Here is a 22,500-nt window from a genome sequence, read left to right as displayed (position 1 = left end):
CTTATAATAACTTAAAATAAATAAATAATTAAAATAGTAATTCGAATTGACCACAATTCAGATTGATTTATAAATCAGGTCATGAAAAGTTTGCATGAAATCAAAATTGACTCTATTTATTTTTGTATTTTATTTTGGTCTCATCTGGATATTCTTTATTCAAAATGTCTTAACTTGACGTCTTTGATAAAGGCCATGTTGCAGATTTTTTGCAGATCGTTCCAGAATTTGTGATAGAGATCCAGTACAAGAAATATTTGTATAAGTTAAGAGATTTGAAATATATGAAGGCAATTTGCCTAAAAGTGCCTTATTGCTGCAAGTGCGAGGCTTTATGGTGTGTGTGTGTGTGTGTGTGTGTGTGTGTGTGTGTGTGTGTGTGTGTGTGTGTGTGTGTGTGTGTGTGTGTGTGTGTGTGTGTGTGTGTGTGTGTGTGTCAGGGTTATTTCTCAGACTCTCTGCTGTATTACGGATACTACAGTCATCAAACACTACAACCGAAACACAGTTGCTCTAAGTCTATCAACGGGACGTCGTGTGGACTGTCCTATAACATGCCTCTGGTTTACTTCTTCACCATCGGCGCTGCGTTCTTCATCACCTGCATCATCCTCGTCTACACGTGAGTCTCTCCTGACAACATCACGTTTACATTTCAATTCAGGAGAACAAGTCGGCATGAAACGGAAGTTGCGCTGGTCTTCCCTATAGCAGGGGCGTAGCCAGAATTTTATTTTTGGGGGGGCCCAACTTAAAATGAGGGGGCAACTAATATAGCCTACAGTAGGCTATATATATACACATTATAGCCTATATATATATATATATAGCCTAGGCTATAGCAGCCTACGACATAGCTCGGCGATTATTAACTTTTACATGAAGTAGGCCTACAAGGGCGATTATAAAAAGTGTCAATGATGTCATCTTACTCCGCAAATAAGAGTTTGGTTCCAAAACGCGATAAACGTTAAATATGTAGGCTATATATATTTTTTTTAGTTCCCCCAAAAATCTGTATTGTAGGCTATCTGGTCGGTGTTGAAAAGTCCATTTTTAATTTTACGTAAAATGCGATATCCGCGCAGTCAGCGCACCATTCCACGCTTTGTAAACCGCAACGGCGGCGCTTTGAATAAACCCGGCATCCTAGTTTTCCTTCTACTTTGTGATCCACAAAAAAAAAATAAAAAATATTAATAATAATCATTTTGACGGCATTGGTGACCCTGTGGTGGGGAAGAAACGTGAGCCATTGAAATCTAATCATTTAGGCTATTTGAGGAGATTAAGAAGATGACTGAGGGAGGAGGAAAAATCTCGACTGTTGCTTGTTCTCACACGACAGCGTCAAACTTCTGTCACGCTGACACTTTAACCCCAGGGGATCTTTTGAAAAACTTTCAATTGTTTTACTCAAAGTCAACGAAAACCGAGCAGGACCAAGCCATTTTACAGCTGATCGCCGTAAAAAAAAGTTCAGGAGGTATTTCTTAGCGATGGTGATTTTAATGTCGGCTATTTTTAGTCCAGTGCCTGTAAGTTATATAATTAGTATTGACCAAGTTCAGAGGCTGTCATATGTGGATCAACTTACTTTGTTGTGTATTTCAACAGTTAAAATATGAAAAATAACTTTTATATTGATTCAATGGATTAATTGCATTTTGGGGAAAAAGTGTCATGAATTTATTGCATTTTGGGGGGAAACTAATCCTTTTTTATAATAAATATTTGAAAATCAAAATATGGATTTGAAATTATGTTATTATAACCTAAATATGCTATGTGAAAGTTTGAAACAAAAAATAGTGGTTTTAATCTTTCCACTCTCTTGGTAAAGAAAACACATTATTACTCAAAATTAATCATAATGAATTTATCGCGTTTTAAAACCAAACTCTTCATATACAACAGATATAGGCTATACAGGAAATGTGGTCATCACTGGTTGTGAAGGCGGTTCATCAATTGCAAACAAGTCATTGCGCATTATTGTGCCGATCTGAGTCGAAGTCTCACCGCTATTCCTGTGATGAAATATACGTTTCTGTCTCCTAGCCGCTTCACTCGCTGTCGTCTTGTAGTAAGCTGAAGCAAACTCAGATGTAGATGGCTTTTCTCCTTCTCGCTCATCTTTTCGTGCGTAATATTGTACTTTGCACAACGCTGCCATTCACCGCATGAACTCTCACGCGAAGATGACAGCGTAGGTTATGCACAACAAGTCAAATCAAGTTTGAAAACAGCCGCATTTTACCGCGCAGTATTTTGATTGGTCAATCTATTAGTTAGTTCAATAATTTCTTATTTTTATTAATTTATTTTAAGCCATCAGAAATCTGAGGGGGCCGGACATATAAATGAGGGGGCCTAGGCCCACCCAGGCCCCCTCGTGGCTACGCCACTGCCCTATAGTGCTGTATATTCGAGTGAAACCAGTCTGGAACAAGAACAAATGTGGGCGGGGCTTGATTGTGTCTGTGTGGAGTTGATTGGCTGGTTGGATGGTTGTGGTTTGCTATAGACCCCTTTTGCGCCGACGTCACAGTTACGTCACGGCGCTAGCTGGAGGCAAAACAAATGGAAAACTGGAGGCGGCCAATACAAACCAGCACAGATTCGGCTACATAATAAGGAGCTTAAATTATTATTTTTATTATTAAATGTCATCTTGTTGTGTTGTTGAGTGCAAGAATCGCTGAAAAATGAGTATGCTGTATCTGGAATTTTTTTTTTTCTAGAAAATATTCATATCATTAAAATTGCACCATAGTGCCACTCTTTACATTGTCATCTTCTTGGCGCTGGCTAGGCAGAACTGCGGATCGTACCACACAAGTCTTTACATGGCCATTCAGCACATAGTTATAGGCATCTAAATATATATATATATATATGCCCTCAGTTTCTCTTTACCCTCGGTTTCTCTATCGGGTAGGTGTAGAAGTCAGGCCACTCAACCGGAGGTAGCATTAACGTTAATCCTGTCAGAATGTCCATTGACTGAGCGTGTACGGTCATCTGGTTCCGTCCGTTAAAATTAACTTGTGCAAATAACAATCGCGGCCCTGGACAGTGAGTGACCTTGCACATTAAGATAAAATTGGATTTTCTCCAGTCATTGTTAAAAAACAAGCTAACAAAACTGGCAAACTAATGTTAGTGAAGCGGCCAGAGGGATCTTTCTGCCTCCAGCTAAGCCCCGCCCACACAAACACGTCACCATGTTTACCAACTGTAAAAGGGTCTATTGGCTGATCTCATGTGAGTGACAGGTTGCCCCGCCCTCGTCATCAGAGAAGAGAAGAGATGCTGCAAGAGGAACATATTCTGATTCAACATTATTAAAACTATAATGATGATGTGCACCTATAAATCATTTACAATAAACACTGCAAAGACTTAAACTTTTTTAAAGTGAATTGTACACTTTACATGAACTGTACAGTAGAATGTGTGTCAAATGCATTAACGCAATGTAAATATACACTAACAGACATAAGTTTGGAATAATTATGATTTAATGTTCACTAAGGATTAATTTATTTAATCAAAAATACAGTAAAAAAAAGTGACATTATTCCAGTGTAAATCATCTGTTTTCTATGTGAATATACAGTAAAGTGTCATTTATTCCTGTGATCAAAGCTGAATGTTCATCATCATTACTCCAGTCTTCAGTCATGGTTTACACTAAAATATAAAGCAACAAAAACTCCTTTATAACTATTTTCAACTTCAAATAAGAATCAATATTAATAATTGAGCTCCAAAAATAATTCATAATAATAATTGATCATCAGATCCTCATATTAGAGTGATTTCTGAAGGATCATGTGACACTGAAGACTGGAGTAATGATGCAGAACATTCAGCTTTGATCACAGGAATAAATTACACTTTACTGTATATTCACATAGAGAACAGATGATTTACATTATAATAATATTTCAAAGTTTTTACTGTATTTTTGATTAAATTAATCCTTAGTGAGCAGAAGAGACTTCTTTTATTAAAAACATTTAAAAAATCTTAATCATTCTAAACTTTTGGCTGTAGTGTGTGTAAATGCAAATGTTTTTACATTCCTGAATGACAATTAAAATCAGGTTATGTTTACAGTAATACAGTGTTTACAGTAATACAGTGTTTACAGTAATACAGTAATCGTCTCTGAGTTCGCCCACACTGATTGTCCGTGCGTGTGTTTTCCAGCATGTCCAAGTCCTTCGGTCAGAGTTTCCGCATCGATAAATCTAAAGGCCTGTTGGCCATAAAGGTGTTCAGCTCGTGGGACTTTAAAGTCAGCAAGAAAAGCTCCGTCAGACTCCAGCGAGCGAACATCGGCACACAGCTCAAGGTCAGAACACATACACACACACACACACACACCACATACACACACACACACACACACACACACACACACACACACACACACACACATATGGCACACTTCAGCTCTGTTATCTAGCAATTTATTATCAGACGAGTCATTTGTTGAAGTAAATGTGTAAAGAAAGACACACGCCTGCGCACACATATATTCAAATGCACATATCTATAGACTAAACATGTGATACACATGTGCGCCGTCAGCTTTTACAAAGGTTTGCGATTTTAAAACTTGTGCAGAGATAAAAAAAAAAGTTAATAACTAATGATCTCTGCAACGGAAGTGAATCAATCAAAACTAACTTTATCTGGACAATAACTTTATTCTAGATCTGCTGTAAAGCCCAAACACTCTCTGTTACTGTAATCTCCTGTTATCACTGTAAAGCTGCTGTGAAACTCTATTGTTAAAGCGCTGTATAAATGAAGGAGACTTGACTTATCTGTGTGTGTGTGTGTGTGTGTGTGTGTGTGTGTGTGTGTGTGTGTGTGTGTGTGTGTGTGTGTGTGTGTGTGTGTGTGTAGGAGCTGGTGGCAGAAGTCAACCGTGAGGAGCTGAAGTTCTCCGCTCTCCAGCGTTTGTTCCGGGTCTTCATCCACATGCTGGCGTGGCTCATGTGTTTGGGAAGTACGTTAGCGTGTGTTCTGGCCGTCTTCTACTTCTCTGAACACATGCACAAGGTACCAGATACACACACACACACACACACACGCACAAGGTACCAGATACACACACACACACACACACACACACACACACACACACACACATGCACAAGGTACCAGATACACACACACACACACACACACACACACACACACACACACACACACGCACAAGGTACCAGATACACACACACACACACACACACACACACACACACACATGCACAAGGTACCAGATACACACACACACACACACACACACACACACACACACACACACACACACACACACATGCACAAGGTACCAGATACACACACACACACACACACACACACACACACACACACACACACACACATGCACAAGGTACCAGATACACACATACACACACACACACACACACACACACACACACACACGCACAAGGTACCAGATACACACATACACACACACACACACACACACACACACATGCACAAGGTACCAGATACACACATACACACACACACACACACACACACACACACACACACACACACACACACACATGCACAAGGTACCAGATACACACATACACACACACACACACACACACACACACACACACACACACATGCACAAGGTACCAGATACACACATACACACACACACACACACACACACACACACACGCACAAGGTACCAGATACACACATACACACACACACACACACACACACACACACACACACACACACACACATGCACAAGGTACCAGATACACACACACATACACACACACACACACACACACACACACACACACACATGCACAAGGTACCAGATACACACATACACACACACACACACACACACACACGCACAAGGTACCAGATACACACATACACACACACACACACACACACACACACACACACACACACACACATGCACAAGGTACCAGATACACACACACACACATGCACAAGGTACCAGATACACACACACACACACACACACATGCACAAGGTACCAGATACACACACACACACACACACACACACACATGCACAAGGTACCAGATACATACACACATGCACAAGGTACCAGATACATACACACATGCACAAGGTACCAGATACACACACATACACATACACACACACACACATGCAAAAGGTACCAAATACACACACACATGCACTTTTTATTCAACAGTTCCTCAATTAAAGTCCAGTACTCGATATTAAAATATCCTCGATTGCAGTTTACTGGTGTTGAGTAACCGGCGAAACCCCAGAAGTGGCGCGTCCCACACACACACACACAAAGGCTGCGAGTCAGTTAAATATATATGCGCAGTTTCCCCACAGAGAAGCTCGACGCTTCCGTTATTTACATGCGTACAGATTACGTCAAACTCAGACTCTGCATGCGCTGTGTTTAGGTTTATCATTTATGATTCATCACACGATTTCTAACGTAACTCATTTGTAAATCTACGCCAACACACAAGAATGTGTTTCTAAATATAAATAAAAATATGTTTCTAAATAAAAGTTTAAAGCCTCGAGTTTTTCATGTTTCTTTTTCAAGAAATTACAGCGGCTGTTGCATTTCTATCGTACAGAAGTGACCATTTATTAAGGACATTTGAATTGTGTTTGTAACTGCAGAATCACGTTGAATCTCGCACTCGAGCGAGCTCGTCTGACGGTGTGATGCTGAAGGAGGCGAGTCTGCTGGCCGTTCCCGTTCTCGTGTCCTGCATTAATCTGATCCTGCCGGGATTCTTCAACGCCGTGGCCTGGATGGAGGAGTACGATTCTCCCAGCGTGCTCAACTACGTCTCCATCAGCAGGTAGAGTTACCACTGAGCTCAACACACACTTCAACACACACTTTCACTCTGACCTTCCCAAAGCATTCCTATACCCCTCCCAGAAGCGTAAGATCAAGTGACCATAACCTCCTTCTAGTCCCACACTCACGACTCGGGCGGAGAGGGGATCGAGCGTTTTCTGAGCGTTTTCTGAGCGTTTTCTGTGCGTTGAGCTTTTTTCGTTCGTTTGCTGATTGTTTTCTGAGCGTTTTCTGTTGTGTTTTCTGAGCGTTTTCTGTGCGTTTTCTGTGCGTTTTCTGAGCGTTTTCTGAGCGTTTGCTGTTGCGTTTTCTGTTGCGTTTTCTGTTGCGTTTTCTGTTGCGTTTTCTGTGCGTTTTCTGTGCGTTTTCTGAGCGTTTTCTGAGCGTTTTCTGAGTGTTTTCTGAGTGTTTTCTGAGTGTTTTCTGAGCGTTTTCTGAGCGTTTTCTGTGCGTTGAGCTTTTTTCGTTCGTTTGCTGAGTGTTTTCTGAGCGTTTTCTGTTGTGTTTTCTGAGCGTTTTCTGTGCGTTTTCTGAGTGTTTGCTGTTGCGTTTTCTGTTGCGTTTTCTGTTGCGTTTTCTGTGCGTTTTCTGTGCGTTTTCTGTGCGTTTTCTGAGCGTTTTCTGAGCGTTTTCTGAGCGTTTTCTGAGCGTTTTCTGTTGCGTTTGCTGAGCGTTTTCTGTTGCGTTTTCTGTTGCGTTTTCTGAGTGTTTTCTGTTGCGTTTTCTGTTGCGTTTTCTGTTGCGTTTTCTGAGCGTTTTCTGTTGCGTTTTCTGAGCGTTTTCTGTTGCGTTTTCTGTGCGTTTTCTGTTGCGTTTTCTGTTGCGTTTTCTGAGTGTTTTCTGTTGCGTTTTCTGTTGCGTTTTCTGAGTGTTTTCTGTTGCGTTTTCTGTTGCGTTTTCTGTTGCGTTTTCTGTTGCGTTTTCTGTTGCGTTTTCTGAGCGTTTTCTGTTGCGTTTTCTGAGTGTTTTCTGTTGCGTTTTCTGTTGCGTTTTCTGTTGCGTTTTCTGTTGCGTTTTCTGAGCGTTTTCTGTTGCGTTTTCTGTTGCGTTTTCTGAGTGTTTTCTGTTGCGTTTTCTGAGTGTTTTCTGTTGCGTTTTCTGAGTGTTTTCTGTTGCGTTTTCTGAGTGTTTTCTGTTGCGTTTTCTGTTGCGTTTGCTGAGCGTTGAGCTTTTTTCGTTCGTTTGCTGAGTGTTTTCTGAGCGTTTTCTGTTGCGTTTTCTGTTGCGTTTTCTGTTGCGTTTTCTGAGCGTTTTCTGTTGCGTTTTCTGAGTGTTTTCTGTTGCGTTTTCTGTTGCGTTTTCTGTTGCGTTTTCTGAGTGTTTTCTGTTGCGTTTTCTGTTGCATTTGCTGAGCGTTGAGCTTTTTTCGTTCGTTTGCTGAGTGTTTTCTGAGCGTTTTCTGTTGCGTTTTCTGAGCGTTTTCTGTTGCGTTTTCTGAGCGTTTTCTGTTGCGTTTGCTGAGCGTTTTCTGTTGCGTTTTCTGTTGCGTTTTCTGTTGCGTTTTCTGAGTGTTTTCTGTTGCGTTTTCTGTTGCGTTTTCTGAGTGTTTTCTGTTGCGTTTTCTGTTGCGTTTTCTGTTGCGTTTTCTGAGCGTTTTCTGTTGTGTTTTCTGAGCGTTTTCTGAGCGTTTTCTGAGCGTTTTCTGAGCGTTTTCTGAGCGTTTTCTGAGCGTTTTCTGTTGTGTTTGCTGAGCGTTTTCTGTTGTGTTTTCTGAGCGTTTTCTGAGCGTTTTCTGAGCGTTTTCTGAGCGTTTTCTGAGCGTTTTCTGAGCGTTTTCTGAGCGTTTTCTGAGCGTTTTCTGAGTGTTTTCTGTGCGTTGAGCTTTTTTCGTTCGTTTGCTGAGTGTTTTCTGAGCGTTTTCTGTTGTGTTTTCTGAGCGTTTTCTGAGCGTTTTCTGTGCGTTTTCTGAGCGTTTGCTGTTGCGTTTTCTGTTGCGTTTTCTGTGCGTTTTCTGTGCGTTTTCTGAGCGTTTTCTGAGCGTTTTCTGTTGCGTTTGCTGAGCGTTTTCTGTTGCGTTTTCTGTTGCGTTTTCTGAGTGTTTTCTGTTGCGTTTTCTGTTGCGTTTTCTGAGCGTTTTCTGTTGCGTTTTCTGAGCGTTTTCTGTTGCGTTTTCTGTGCGTTTTCTGTTGCGTTTTCTGTTGCGTTTTCTGAGTGTTTTCTGTTGCGTTTTCTGTTGCGTTTTCTGAGCGTTTTCTGAGTGTTTTCTGTTGCGTTTTCTGTTGCGTTTTCTGAGTGTTTTCTGTTGCGTTTTCTGTTGCGTTTTCTGTTGCGTTTTCTGTTGCGTTTTCTGAGCGTTTTCTGTTGCGTTTTCTGTTGCGTTTTCTGAGTGTTTTCTGTTGCGTTTTCTGAGTGTTTTCTGTTGCGTTTTCTGAGTGTTTTCTGTTGCGTTTTCTGTTGCGTTTTCTGAGTGTTTTCTGTTGCGTTTTCTGTTGCGTTTGCTGAGCGTTGAGCTTTTTTCGTTCGTTTGCTGAGTGTTTTCTGAGCGTTTTCTGTTGCGTTTTCTGTTGCGTTTTCTGTTGCGTTTTCTGTTGCGTTTGCTGAGTGTTTTCTGAGCGTTTTCTGTTGCGTTTTCTGAGCGTTTTCTGTTGCGTTTTCTGAGCGTTTTCTGTTGCGTTTGCTGAGCGTTTTCTGTTGCGTTTTCTGTTGCGTTTTCTGTTGCGTTTTCTGTTGCGTTTTCTGAGTGTTTTCTGTTGCGTTTTCTGTTGCGTTTTCTGAGTGTTTTCTGTTGCGTTTTCTGAGCGTTTTCTGAGCGTTTTCTGTTGTGTTTTCTGAGCGTTTTCTGAGCGTTTTCTGAGCGTTTTCTGTTGTGTTTGCTGAGCGTTTTCTGTTGTGTTTTCTGTGCGTTTTCTGTGCGTTTTCTGTGCGTTTTCTGAGCGTTTTCTGAGCGTTTTCTGAGCGTTTTCTGAGCGTTTTCTGTTGTGTTTGCTGAGCGTTTTCTGTTGTGTTTTCTGTGCGTTTTCTGAGCGTTTTCTGTTGTGTTTTCTGAGCGTTTTCTGAGCGTTTTCTGTTGTGTTTGCTGAGCGTTTTCTGTTGTGTTTTCTGTGCGTTTTCTGTGCGTTTTCTGTTGTGTTTTCTGAGCGTTTTCTGAGCGTTTTCTGAGCGTTTTCTGTTGTGTTTTCTGTGCGTTTTCTGTGCGTTTTCTGTGCGTTTTCTGAGCGTTTTCTGAGCGTTTTCTGAGCGTTTTCTGTTGCGTTTTCTGTTGCGTTTTCTGTTGCGTTTTCTGAGCGTTTTCTGTGCGTTTGCTGAGCGTTTTCTGTTGCGTTTTCTGAGCTTTTCTGTTGCGTTTTCTGAGCGTTTTCTGTGCGTTTTCTGAGCGTTTTCTGTTGCGTTTTCTGAGTATTTTCTGTTGCGTTTTCTGTTGCATTTTCTGAGCGTTTTCTGTTGCGTTTTCTGTTGCATTTTCTGAGCGTTTTCTGTTGCGTTTTCTGTGCGTTTTCTGAGCATTTTCTGAGCATTTTCTGTGCGTTTTCTGTTGCGTTTTCTGTGCGTTTTCTGAGTATTTTCTGTTGCGTTTTCTGTTGCGTTTTCTGTTGCATTTTCTGAGTATTTTCTGTTGCGTTTTCTGTTATATTTTCTGTTACATTTTCTGTGCGTTTTCGGAGCATTTTCTGTGCGTTTTCTGTGCGTTTTCTGTTGCGTTTTCTGAGCGTTTTCTGTTGCGTTTTCTGCGCGTTTTCGGAGCATTTTCTGTGCTTTTTCTGTTGCGTTTTCTGAGCATTTTCTGTGCGTTGTCTGAGTGTTTTCTGTTGCGTTTTCTGAGTGTTTTCTGTTGCGTTTTCTGTGCATTTTCTGAGTGTTTTCTGAGCGTTCTGTTTTCTTTCTTTCTTTCTTTCTTTCTCCCTCCTCCCTTCCCTGTGCCTTCCTCTTTCCTCCCTCTCCTGTATTAACTTTGAAATTATGTATTCAAAATACTTGCATTGAGGAGTCAAGTAAGTTTATGCAGTGTGATGACATAAAAGCTTTAGACTCTATAAAAAGGGAAACTAACAATCTCAAATCTTACTGTGTGTCTATAACTTGTTATTATATAAAACAGTTTCTACATGGAGATTTGAAAGGGCTTTCACCAGGAAGCTTCTGTTGCAACTGATTTACTTCATGTGTTGTTAAATGCTTTTCTTATATTTCCTCATGTGTGGTGTGTGTCGCAGGAACCTGTTGTTGAAAGTGAGTGTGTTGGGAGTGCTGTGCCATCATTGGCTGGGTCGCGTGGCATCAGAACCCGAGAAGCTGGGCTTACAGGTGAGGTTTCAACTAAAAACGTTAAACTTTTTATGTGTTTTGACTTTTCATTTACACGACAATGGTGTATTTCATTTCATTTGGTGCCTGAAGTTTTGAAAATGAATCTCCATGTAAACAACAAAAACGTGAATCTCTGAAGACGATGATGTCATGCACATGCGTATTACGTGTTCGGTCTATAGTGTTTCATCGCCATCTACTGGCCTGGCAGCAAAATACAGCGTTTTTAGTCGTTTTCGCGGATCCATGTGAATGGGGATCGTTTCTCATGCGTTTCTCATGCGTTTATGAGCGCACGCCTCCTGCTGGACCTCTTTGTGAACAGCATAATTTTATGGGGTCTTACAAACCTGTATTAATAATAGTGTGTTGTAATTCTACAATATTCACTCATGACAGTAAAATAGGGCATTCTGAGTCAATCTTCTGCAGTATTTCCTCTCAGTCAGTAGAAAATGTGTTTAACACCCAGTCATGCTGAAAAAAATAATACTGCCATATACCGTGAAACCGGTATAATTTTTAAAAATACCGTGATAGAATTTTTTGGTCATGCCGTTTGGTGGTTTTGATGATGGTTTTGATGATTTTGATGGTGGTTTTGATGGTGGTTTTGACGGTGGTTTTGATGATGGTTTTGATGGTGGTTTTGACGGTGGTTTTGATGATGGTTTTGATGGTGGTTTTGATGGTGGTTTTGATGGTGGTTTTGATGAAGGTTTTGTTGATGGTGGTTTTGATGATGGTTTTGATGGTGGTTTTGATGATGGTTTTGACGGTGGTTTTGCTGTTGTAGTGCTGGGAGAGTTTCGTCGGTCAGGAACTGTACCGTTTCCTCCTGATGGACTTCATCTTCATGTTGCTGGACACTTTCTTTGGAGAGTTTCTGTGGAGGTGAGCAGCTGATGATATACAGTATGAGCTCAGGATTGTTGTTGCTTATAATTAAAAAATGTACTTGGACTGAAATCATTTCTGTTGTGTGTTTCTCTCTGTCAGGTTGTTTTCTCAGAAAGCTCTGAAGAGGAAGAGGAAACCCGTGTTTGATATCGCCAGGAACGTTCTGGAGCTCATCTATGGACAAACTCTGGCCTGGTAAACATCCATCATTACCTGACTGTGACGTGATTGTTGGTCAGTGATGTGATATAACAGCACCTGTGTGTGTGTGTGTGTGTGTGTGTAGGTTGGGCGTGTTGTTCTCTCCTCTCCTGCCTGTGGTTCAGATTATTAAACTGCTGTTTCTCTTCTACATGAAGAAGGTTTGTTTGTCTGCTCACAATCATCAACATCATTTATTGTGTTTGTTTAGACAAATAACCTGCAGGAACATTTTTTTTAACAATGAGGAATCATTTGTGAACCGATTCACTAGAATGATTCTAAGGAATCATTTGCGATCCGATTCACTAGAATGATTCTGATGAATCATTTGCCAGCCGATTCACTAGAATGAATAGGATGACTCGTTTGCGAACCGATTCACTAGAATGATTTTGAGGAATCATTTGTGAACCAATTCACTAGAATGATTCAGGTGAATAATTTGCAAACCAATTCACTAGAATGATTTGGAGGAATCATTTGCTGATCTATTTTCAAGAATGATTCCTCAGAATCATTTTCGAACTGATTCACTTGAATGAATCGGATGAATCATTTGCGAACTGATTCACTAGAATGATTCGTATGAATAATCTGCAAACTGATTCACGAGAATGATTCGGACTTGTCTGTGATTGTGGTGTGTGTGTCGCAGGTCAGTCTGATGATGAACTGTCAGGCGTCGGGGAAGCCGTGGCGTGCCTCTCAGATGACCACCATCTTCATCACACTCCTGTGCTTCCCGTCGTTCCTGGGCGCCTCCGTGTGTGTGACCTACACCATGTGGACGTAAGTGTGTGTGTGTGAGACCTTAGACCTACACTATGTGGACGTGAGTGTGTGTGTGTGTGAGACCTACACTATGTGGACGTGAGTGTGTTCACCATTGCTGTACTGCTTCTCATGAGGGCAAATGGAAAAGTGATGAAACTGATTTGCATGGTGATTCATCATGGTAGAAGAGTGTGTGTGTGTGTGTGTGTGTGTGTGTGACAATCTATATTGTTAAAAGCGCTGTATAAATGAAAAAGACTTGACTTGATAAATATTTTTTTCATTTTGAAAAGTACCATGATATGGATTTTTGCTCATGCTGCCCAGCACTGAAATGATTGGAGTTTTACGTGCAGACCCATAGTGCTGTACTCACACACGCTGCTTCTGTCCCAGGATGAAGCCGTCGGCCGAGTGCGGCCCGTTTCGGGGTCTGAAGACCATGTTCCAGGCCGGGAAGCTGTGGGTCCAGAAGCTGGCGGCGGACAATCCCAATCTGTCCTGGCTGGCCTCGGCTCACGCGTACCTGGTGGAAAACCCACTCTTCCTGTTCCTGTGTGCCGCCATCTTCCTGTGAGTCTGCGTTTCAAATCAACTTTTCACTCACTGGACAATTTGGCTACTAAATTTTTAAAGGGTTCATCGGTTGCAAAATTCACTTTTATATGGTGCTCGCATATAAATGTTGCAGTATGATGACACAACCACCATACAATGAAGAAAATACTCCCTTTTTTTTAATCCTCAAAAAGTCTGAACACTCTCGATAAATCAAGCCGTTTGGATTTTCTGAGCAATGTGATGTCATAATGCTCATGCTCCGTCCACGACTGCGGACTGTCCCGTATTAGCATATTTCCCGTATTAGCATATTTCCCGTATTAGCAAATTCCCCGTTTTAGCATACTTCCGCCCTCAGCCATTTGAATACTGTCCACCAAGGCATCACTGTATGTGTCTTGAGCAGTTGTTCATTATCATTTAAAGAGACATGCACCTCGTTATCATTTAAAGAGACATGCACCTCGGTATCATTTAAAGAGACATGCACCTCGTTATCATTTAAAGAGACATGCACCTCGGTATCATTTAAAGAGACATGCACCTCGTTATCATTTAAAGAGACATGCACCTCATCATTTAAAGAGACATGCACCACATTATCATTTAAAGAGACATGCACCTCGTTATCATTTAAAGAGACATGCACCTCATCATTTAAAGAGACATGCACCACATTATCATTTAAAGAGACATGCACCTCGTTATCAGACATGCACCTCATTATCATTTAAAGAGACATGCACCTCATTATCATTTAAAGAGACATGCACCTCATCATTTAAAGAGACAGATTTAACTACGTCACAGCTTATATAAAATTTGGATTTCATTTGTAGTCCTTAAAAAGCGATTTCTGTAAAAGAAAATATCTCCCTTTGCTTTGAACTTTGAGTTGTAACTTTGCAGATGTTGTTTATGCTCAAACAGCAACATTACACACTAACTAAAGTTAGAAAAGTCAAATCATAATCAGCCACCGCTTTAAAGTGATCTCCATTGTTTTGTGTGTTTGTGTAGGATAGTGATTTACTTCCACAGTCAGGTGGTCGACGGTCAGCGGAAGATCATCGAACTCCTTCAGGAACAGATTGAGAATGTGAGACAAAAGAATCAAATGATTATGTAACGATTGAATCATCTGCATGCAGCGGCGTAGCATGACATCACTTCCTGTTCCTGTTTATTCAGGAGGGCGGAGATAAGAAGTTTCTGATCACGCGTCTGCAGGACATCCATGAGCGCAAGCGTGTCGTCTCACCGCGCGGCGTACGAGGAGCCAGCGAGGTACTGAATCACTGAATCACTGAAATGATTTGAGTCAGAATCATGTGCTGAAATGAATCCTTGGTTAAAGTGAAAGTGATTCAGTGCTAAATACTGTGTGATGAGTCTGTCCGGTTTATTATTATTATATATATGTTTAAAACTATATGTAAAAAAAAAAAAAACTAAAATATGTGGGGATTTAACATTAATTAAATATAATGAAATCATGATATAAAAGGAATAAGATGAAAATAGTAAAACTAAACATTACACACTGAAATAATATATATATATATTTTTTTTTTGTATCTGCTAAATATATAAATAATGAATTGGAGGGATTTTTAATTAAATAAATAAAAAAAGTGAATACATAATGAATATTTTAAACGCATCATGGAATGTTGCAATAAATAAATAAAAATGAAATGAAATGTAAGCAAACAAGCAAGATAATAAACAACCAACTGCAAATAATAACTAAAACTTAAATACATTTAACCTGTAAAAAAAAATATTCAGAATGACTAAAGCATGTGACAAACTGACAGAAAATGCAGCCGAAATGAAACTAAAAAGAGAATATGTAGAAGCTGATTGATCTATAATGTGATGACAGCGAGTGAAAGCACTGTGTGTGATTCACTGCTAGACGTCAGTGTTCGCTCGTGTTGTTCATGAGTGTTTCAGAGCTGGTGTGTGTGTGTGTGTGTGTGTGTGTGTGCTTTCAGGACTCCAGTTACTCCTGACACTCTTGATGGAGACGCTGATGTGGAGGAACTGACCGAACGCTCGTCTCACACACACACACTGACCGAACGCTCGTCTCTCACACACGCCGTGATGAAGATGAGGATGAAGAGCAGACGCCAGTAAAGCTGATGGTCAGAGCGCTCACACTGCTGGGTTTGCTGGTTTCTAGTGAATCTGTGAACGACCCTTAATATGGTGATGGTGTTTCTTGCCGTCTTTAGTATCGAGACACTTTTTACTGTGAAACATGGAAATAATGAATATTCACTGTTCCTCTTCCCTGCCGCTCTCGGAAACTGGACTTTACGTTTTATGTACTGTGATATTAGTGAACAATTTTTAAATAAACATTTTTTTTATTATTATTAAACTTTGCTTTCTTAATTGTTTTGATTCTGTTATGCCAGTCTGAAACAACTAGTAAATTTTTATGTGTGTGTATATATATATATATATATATATATATATATAATGTATGTGTATTTATTTATATATGTATATTTCTACATGTTTATTTATAAATAAATATATATATATATATATATATATATATATACACATTTATATATATGTGTGTGTGTATATTAATATTTCTCTTATGTATAGATATCAATCTACATCTAAGATAAATAACTATAAGTTGATATTAACAAAACATTTTGGCCACAATAATAACTGTTAATATTTTTTATGAAATCATGCAAATGAAACGGCAACATTCAACAAGTATGTACACTTAACACAAAATACTTTGTTCAGAATCACTCATAAATATGTTTTACATAAAATAAATAACAATGTAGCTTAAGTTTGTCTTCTGTTTGAACATATTCTGCAAATCACAATATAAAGGGTGAACGTCAGGAAACACGTCAAGAACATATGTCACCCCAAATCAAAAGAGAAAAATATAAGTAATACTGTATTTATACTTAAAAGCTTATTTTTTAGGACCATTATGTTTTATTATTATTATTGTGATGTTTTTTGCACAACAATTAGTTTCTTTTTTTGACATTTGAAGCACATGTTCTTGACAGGTTTTGTGAGATTCTCTGGATAATAAATACATCCAGTCAGCTTTAGTTTATAGAGGTGTAGATGTTCATATGAAACGTGTGTGTGTGTGTGTGTGTGTGTGTGTGTGTGTGTGTACGAGGTGTGTGTGTCTGTCCATCTGTCTCTGTTGATTTTGGTATCCAGATTTCCAGTTTTCGTTTGCGAAGTTAAAGAAGTGGTGCTTCATTATGATGGGCTGAAGCGAGAGACTCTGAGCGTTCATCATCATCATCATCCTCCTCTGAGGAAGAGTTCATCACCATCGGCTGATTCTGGAGATTATGGTTCTATCACACACACACACACACACACGGCTCCGTCCCGAACACAGCCTTCAGATTCTGCAGTTCAGGATCACAGCTGATCATCATTAGATTACTGAAGCCCATTTACACCGCATAAGGGAAACATCATGCTCTGGTAAATCATAAATCTGAGAAAATAAGAATTTATTTATTTATTTTACTTTTTGTTATGATTAAGACGTAATATGTCAATTTCAACATGTCATAATTTCGTCTTAAGTCAGTTTCGATTTAATGTGCCATCATTTTGTTTTTTCATTTCATGATTGGCTTAAGTAAATTTCTATTCAACTTTTTAAATCCTAATTTTGACTTTTTAAAGGTCCCGTTCTTCATGATCCCATGTTTCAAACTTTAGTTAGTGTGTAATGTTGCTGTTAGAGTATAAATAATATCTGTAAAATTATAAAGCTCAAAGTTCAATGCCAAGTGAGATATTTTATTTAACAGAAGTCGCCTACATCGAACGGCCGATTTGGACTACACGACTACATCCCTCTACTTCCTGCTTTAATGACGTCACTAGAACAGTTTTTTGACTCAGCTCCGCCCACAGGAATAAAAGGGGGCGTGGTCTTGTTGCGCTCCACGGAGAAGAGGAAGAGTTGTGTTTGTAGAGTGTGTTAGTCGCCATGTCGTCGAGACGCTGTTATTTTCATCACCTTTGTTTGGCCTTCCCTGAGCGCATGCATCTCCACGTTACGGTAAGAGGCGTGACCTTTCCAGGCAACGTGCGCTAAGCTGCTGTCCAATCACAACACAGGAACCGCTGGCACAATCAGAACTCATTACGCATTTCTGAAGGAGGGACTTCATAGCACAAGGAAGTCATCAGCCCGTTCTCTGGACAGTGAAAACAGCGGTATACAGTAAAGTGAATTGTGTGAAAAATACTGGTTTTTTAAACACGAAACATGAACACATGTTATATTGCACACTGTAAACACAATCAAAGCTTCAAAAACACACGAAAAACGGGACCTTTAAGTCATAATTTCGATTTAGTATGCCATAATTTTGTTTGACTTTTGTCTCATAATTATCAGTATGTCATAACTATGATTTACCAAAGCATGTTTTTATATTTTTTCTTATGTGGTGGGAAAAGGCTTCATATGAAACACTATCAGTGCACCTACACTCATTTGTCCTCTTTTTAAGATCGTCACTATTTTATACTTTATCCAAAGGTATATAATTAATAAATTACCTAAAAATAGGCTGTTCCTGAATGATCCTGCATTTTTCAATTGAATCGGTTGAGTCAGTGATTCAATGACTCGTTCATAAAGAAAGAATGAATGATTCAGCCGCTTTGAATGAATCAATTGAGTGAATGAATCAGCTGAGTGAATGAATCAGCTGAGTGAATGAATCAGTTGAGTGAATGAATCAATGACTCACTGATTAAGAAACCTACAGGTGGTTTCAGTTTCATATTTAAAGTATAATTTAATTTTCCCCAATATTTCAGTATCCATAAATCTACATTGTATGCGTCCCCTTACATTTAAAAAGGTTAGAAAAGCTGCCTTTATAAAGGTCAAAATGCCCCAAGAAATCAGTTTCAGGGGCAAACATCGCCTCTTAGTGGAGAACTTCATTTCTGCCACTGCTCATCTTTCAGTCTATAGTAAAGCACACGCTAACTGATCACAAACACCATTACATGACACAAGGGACCCGTCCTCAAACGTTCCGAGGCTCTCCGATTGGTCGGTCCGCGCGTCAGGTGCCGTTACTGAGCATGCCCAGGAGTGTGTCGGGCTCCATGCCCTGCTGATGAGCCATGCGCTGCACGTCGAAGCCCAGGTGTGTGAGGAACTGGACCACGCTCATCTCCTGCCCCGTCAGGTGCTCTCTGACCCTGGGACACGAGGGGTTGCAGTGGGGCCACGGACAGCTGTCAATCAAGTGCACGGGACAGCCCCTGGGCGGAGCCTGAGTGATGCTCCCGTTGCCGTGGTTACGGAGGCTGCGGTCCCAGCACTGAAGCGCTCGGGGAAGCGAGGTACCTTTCACATGGATGTCCATCCAGTAACTGAAGACACAAGAGTTGATGTGCATAATGCAGCGTGTAAATAACTTTATAATAAGGTTCATTAGTTAACATTAGTTTACTGTATTACTGTATCTAACATGAACTAAACATTTGTTACAGTATTTATTAATGTTAGTTAATAAAAATCCAGCTGTTCATTGTGTGTTCATGTTAATTCACGGTGCATTAACTAACGTTAACAAATACAACATTTGGTTTTAATAACGTATTAGTAAATGCTGAAATGAATATTAACTGAGATTAGTCAATGCTGTAGAAGTATTGTTTATTCTTAGTTTATTCCTATGTTAACTAATGACCTTATTGTGAAGTGTTAGCGTATGATGATGTTCATGTTGATCTGCATAGTTACTCACTTCCTGGTGATGATCTCGTGGGACAAACAGGCGGGAGCAAACAGGGCCCTGTCAATCAAACAGTCAAGAGCCAATCAGAGAGCAGCGTGACACGGTCCAAACACAGGAGAAACGCTATTAGTTAACATGAACAAATGAACAATACTTAGTATTATTTCAGCATTTACTAATACGTTATTAAAATCAAAGGTTGTATTAGTTAATGCACTGTGAACTAACATGAAAACACAATGAACAGCTGGATTATCATTAATTAACATTAACAAAGATTAATAAATACAGTGACAAATGTATTGCTCATGGTTAGTTCATGTGAGTTAATACATTAATGAACCTTGTTGTAAAGTGTTGGAGAAACAGGATGAACCCTTACGGGAGGCTCTTGAGAGTGTTTCTGAGTTCGCGGCCCAGGTTCTGGATGTATCGCCACTGGTTCTCCTGGACCGGCTGACCCGTCAGATGAACATTATCAACCATCAGCTGAGCTTCATCAAACAGCCACTGGACCACAAACACCGGGCCTGAGAGAGAGCGGGGCGAGAGACACAGACACACAGTGAGAGAGAGAGAGAGAGAGAGAGCGGGGCGAGGCGAGAGACACAGACACACAGTGAGAGAGAGAGAGAGAGAGAGAGAGAGAGAGAGAGCGGGGCGAGGCGAGAGACACAGAGAGAGAGAGAGAGAGAGAGAGAGAGCGGGGCAAGAGACAGACAGAGAGAGAGAGAGCAGGGCGAGAGACACAGAGAGAGAGAGAGAGAGGGGCGAGAGACAGAGAGAGAGATAGAGAGAGCAGGGCGAGAGACACAGAGAGAGAGAGAGAGAGAGAGAGAGAGAGCGGGGCGAGAGACAGAGAGAGAGATAGAGAGAGCAGGGCGAGAGACACAGACAGAGAGAGAGAGAGAGAAAGCGGGGCGAGAGACACAGACACAGAGAGAGAGAGAGAGTGGGGCGAGAGACACAGACACAGAGAGAGAGTGGGGTGAGAGAGTGGGGCGAGAGACAGAGAGAGAGAGAGAGTGGGGCGAGAGACAGATAGAGAGAGAGAGCGAGGCGAGAGACAGAGAGAGAAAGAGAGAGATCGGGGCGAGAGAGAGAGAGAGAGAGAGAGAGAGCGGGGCGAGAGACACAGAGAGAGAGAGAGAGTGGGGTGAGAGAGTGGGGCGAGAGACAGAAAGAGAGAGAGAGAGAGAGAGTGGGGCGAGAGACACAGATAGAGAGAGAGAGCGAGGCGAGAGACAGAGAGAGAAAGAGAGAGATCAATTCCAACATGCGAGCCCCATAGACAAACTGTCTTATATTCTGGGAGAGAGAGAAGAGTGTGTTCTCCTGGCAGCGCAGTGTGTGTCTTCCTGCCATCATATGAGGGACAAGGGCTGAACCCTCTTCCCTTAAACTGCTCTCTGTACTTATATATTTATTTTTATTTATTTTTATTTTTTCATTGTGATATATTTATGCATAATATTGAAATATATTTTTAATTGTTTTATTTATTTTTTATTGTTAAATTTTATGTATCAACATGTACGTATATGTTTGTATATGTTTGTATATGTCTATTGCTTTGGCAATATTGTGCTATTTTACACAGTCATGCCAATAAAGCTCATTTGAATTGAATTGAGATCGGGGCGAGAGAGAGAGAGAGAGCGGGGCGAGAGACACAGAGAGAGAGAGAGCGGGGCGAGAGAGAGAGAGAGAGAGAGAGAGATTGGGGCGAGAGACACACAGAGAGAGAGAGAGAGAGAGAGAGAGAGAGTTCAAGCAGTTTGTATATTTTCATTCATTGTAATTTTAGCTTAAGTTTTTGTCAGTTTGTTACATGCCTTTGTCAGCTGTTTTATTTTATTTTTAAACATTTCTATAGAGCTTTTATTCATGTTTATTTCAGTTTTAGTCATTTTACTAGGACTCATTTTATTTCAGTTAGTTGTCATGTGATTGTTATTGAAGCTTGTTTCCGCCACAGAATTAAACATTTTAAAATATAATTGCAACTTTTTATCTCTCAATTGGGTGTTATAAAGTCAGAATTGCGAGGTATAAACATCCTATTAAAAGAAAAATAGGAACAGCCTATTTTAAGTCATTTACTAATTGATATTTTGAATTATTTTCTATTATTACATTATTACATTTTGATTATAGTATTATAATGTCTAAGTTTGATCATATATTATTCACCTGATTTATAGGACATTTTACAAGCACAAGGTGAAAATTAATTTTTGTTCTGTCTGTTGACAGTATTTTCTGAATTATATAGTGATAAAAACAGAAATCCAAAATCCCCTCAGTAAAAACCTGTAATATATCCACAAAATCAAGAATTTGGAAACTGGCTTTATCCAATGTTCAGATTTCTGTGCTGGAAATGTATGTAAATGAGTGCATATTTAATTAGATGATGGCTCATTTGCATATTGAAACACAGCACTGGTTTTGCAGTGTGTGTGTGTGTGTGTGTGTGTGTGTGTGTGTGTGTGTGTGTGTGTGTGTGTGTGTGTGTGTGTGTGTGTGTGTGTGTGTGTGTGTGTGTGTGTGTGTGTGTGTGTGTGTGTGTCAGGCACTAGAGGGCATTGTGGACTCACGTACTCTTCAGTGTTGGATGAACCTTATAGCCGAAGAAGCAGTTCCAGTCCTCGCCGTGATGCGCTCGACTGCAGAGATCCGGGACCACACTGTGCCAGAGCCTGCACACACACACACACACACACACACACACACACACATGTCACACAACAACCACAGGAGCCCATCTCTGACACATGAAAACAAAAACATCATGCTTGAAAGTACTAAGTCATAATTATGAGATTCTAAAAAATCTAAATAATCATACTGTCATAATTAAGACGTAAAAAGTCCAAATTCTGACATGCCGAGTCATAATTATAACATACTTTTATGACAAAAAGATGAAATTGACACAAGTCAACTATGACAAAGTTAGAAGTGTGAGATTAAAAAAAAAATTATATATATATATATATATATATATATATATATATATATATATATATATATATATATATATATATATGACAAAAATGTAAATAATGACATTACTAAATTGTCTTAATTATAATATACTAAATTATATGA

At 40.0% G+C, this 22,500-nt stretch overlaps 2 protein-coding genes across 3 annotated transcripts in view; one reads left to right on the top strand and one right to left on the bottom strand.

The window, feature by feature from the left end:
• tmc6b (transmembrane channel-like 6b) overlaps positions 1-15,980 on the top strand; it is a 33,845-nt gene extending 17,865 nt beyond the window's left edge. For both annotated transcript variants that reach the window (XM_081357287.1, XM_081357288.1), the window contains exons 9-21: positions 441-622; positions 4,219-4,363; positions 4,924-5,079; positions 6,721-6,905; positions 11,059-11,149; positions 11,949-12,046; positions 12,152-12,247; positions 12,339-12,414; positions 12,912-13,045; positions 13,427-13,603; positions 14,612-14,690; positions 14,783-14,878; positions 15,592-15,980. In XM_081357287.1, coding sequence (XP_081213413.1) covers positions 441-622; positions 4,219-4,363; positions 4,924-5,079; positions 6,721-6,905; positions 11,059-11,149; positions 11,949-12,046; positions 12,152-12,247; positions 12,339-12,414; positions 12,912-13,045; positions 13,427-13,603; positions 14,612-14,690; positions 14,783-14,878; positions 15,592-15,609 — 1,533 coding nt within the window. In that variant the 3' untranslated portion in view covers positions 15,610-15,980. The remainder of the gene's footprint in view (positions 1-440; positions 623-4,218; positions 4,364-4,923; positions 5,080-6,720; positions 6,906-11,058; positions 11,150-11,948; positions 12,047-12,151; positions 12,248-12,338; positions 12,415-12,911; positions 13,046-13,426; positions 13,604-14,611; positions 14,691-14,782; positions 14,879-15,591) is intronic.
• Positions 15,981-16,286: 306 nt separating this feature from the next.
• The window catches only part of notum1b (notum, palmitoleoyl-protein carboxylesterase b), a 12,604-nt gene continuing 6,390 nt past the window's right edge, over positions 16,287-22,500 (bottom strand). Inside the window, exons 8-11 of the mRNA XM_081357310.1 lie at positions 21,991-22,088; positions 19,769-19,916; positions 19,396-19,443; positions 16,287-19,018 (exon numbers count right to left, since the gene is read on the bottom strand). Coding sequence (XP_081213436.1) covers positions 18,706-19,018; positions 19,396-19,443; positions 19,769-19,916; positions 21,991-22,088 — 607 coding nt within the window. The 3' untranslated portion in view covers positions 16,287-18,705. The remainder of the gene's footprint in view (positions 19,019-19,395; positions 19,444-19,768; positions 19,917-21,990; positions 22,089-22,500) is intronic.

The sequence above is a fragment of the Scardinius erythrophthalmus genome (genome assembly GCF_964197995.2).
Source record: "Scardinius erythrophthalmus genome assembly, chromosome: 25".
Taxonomy (NCBI): Eukaryota; Metazoa; Chordata; class Actinopteri; order Cypriniformes; family Leuciscidae; genus Scardinius; species Scardinius erythrophthalmus.
The sequence above is the reverse complement of the archived record's forward strand: the minus strand, read 5'-3'. Positions and strand labels throughout refer to the sequence as shown.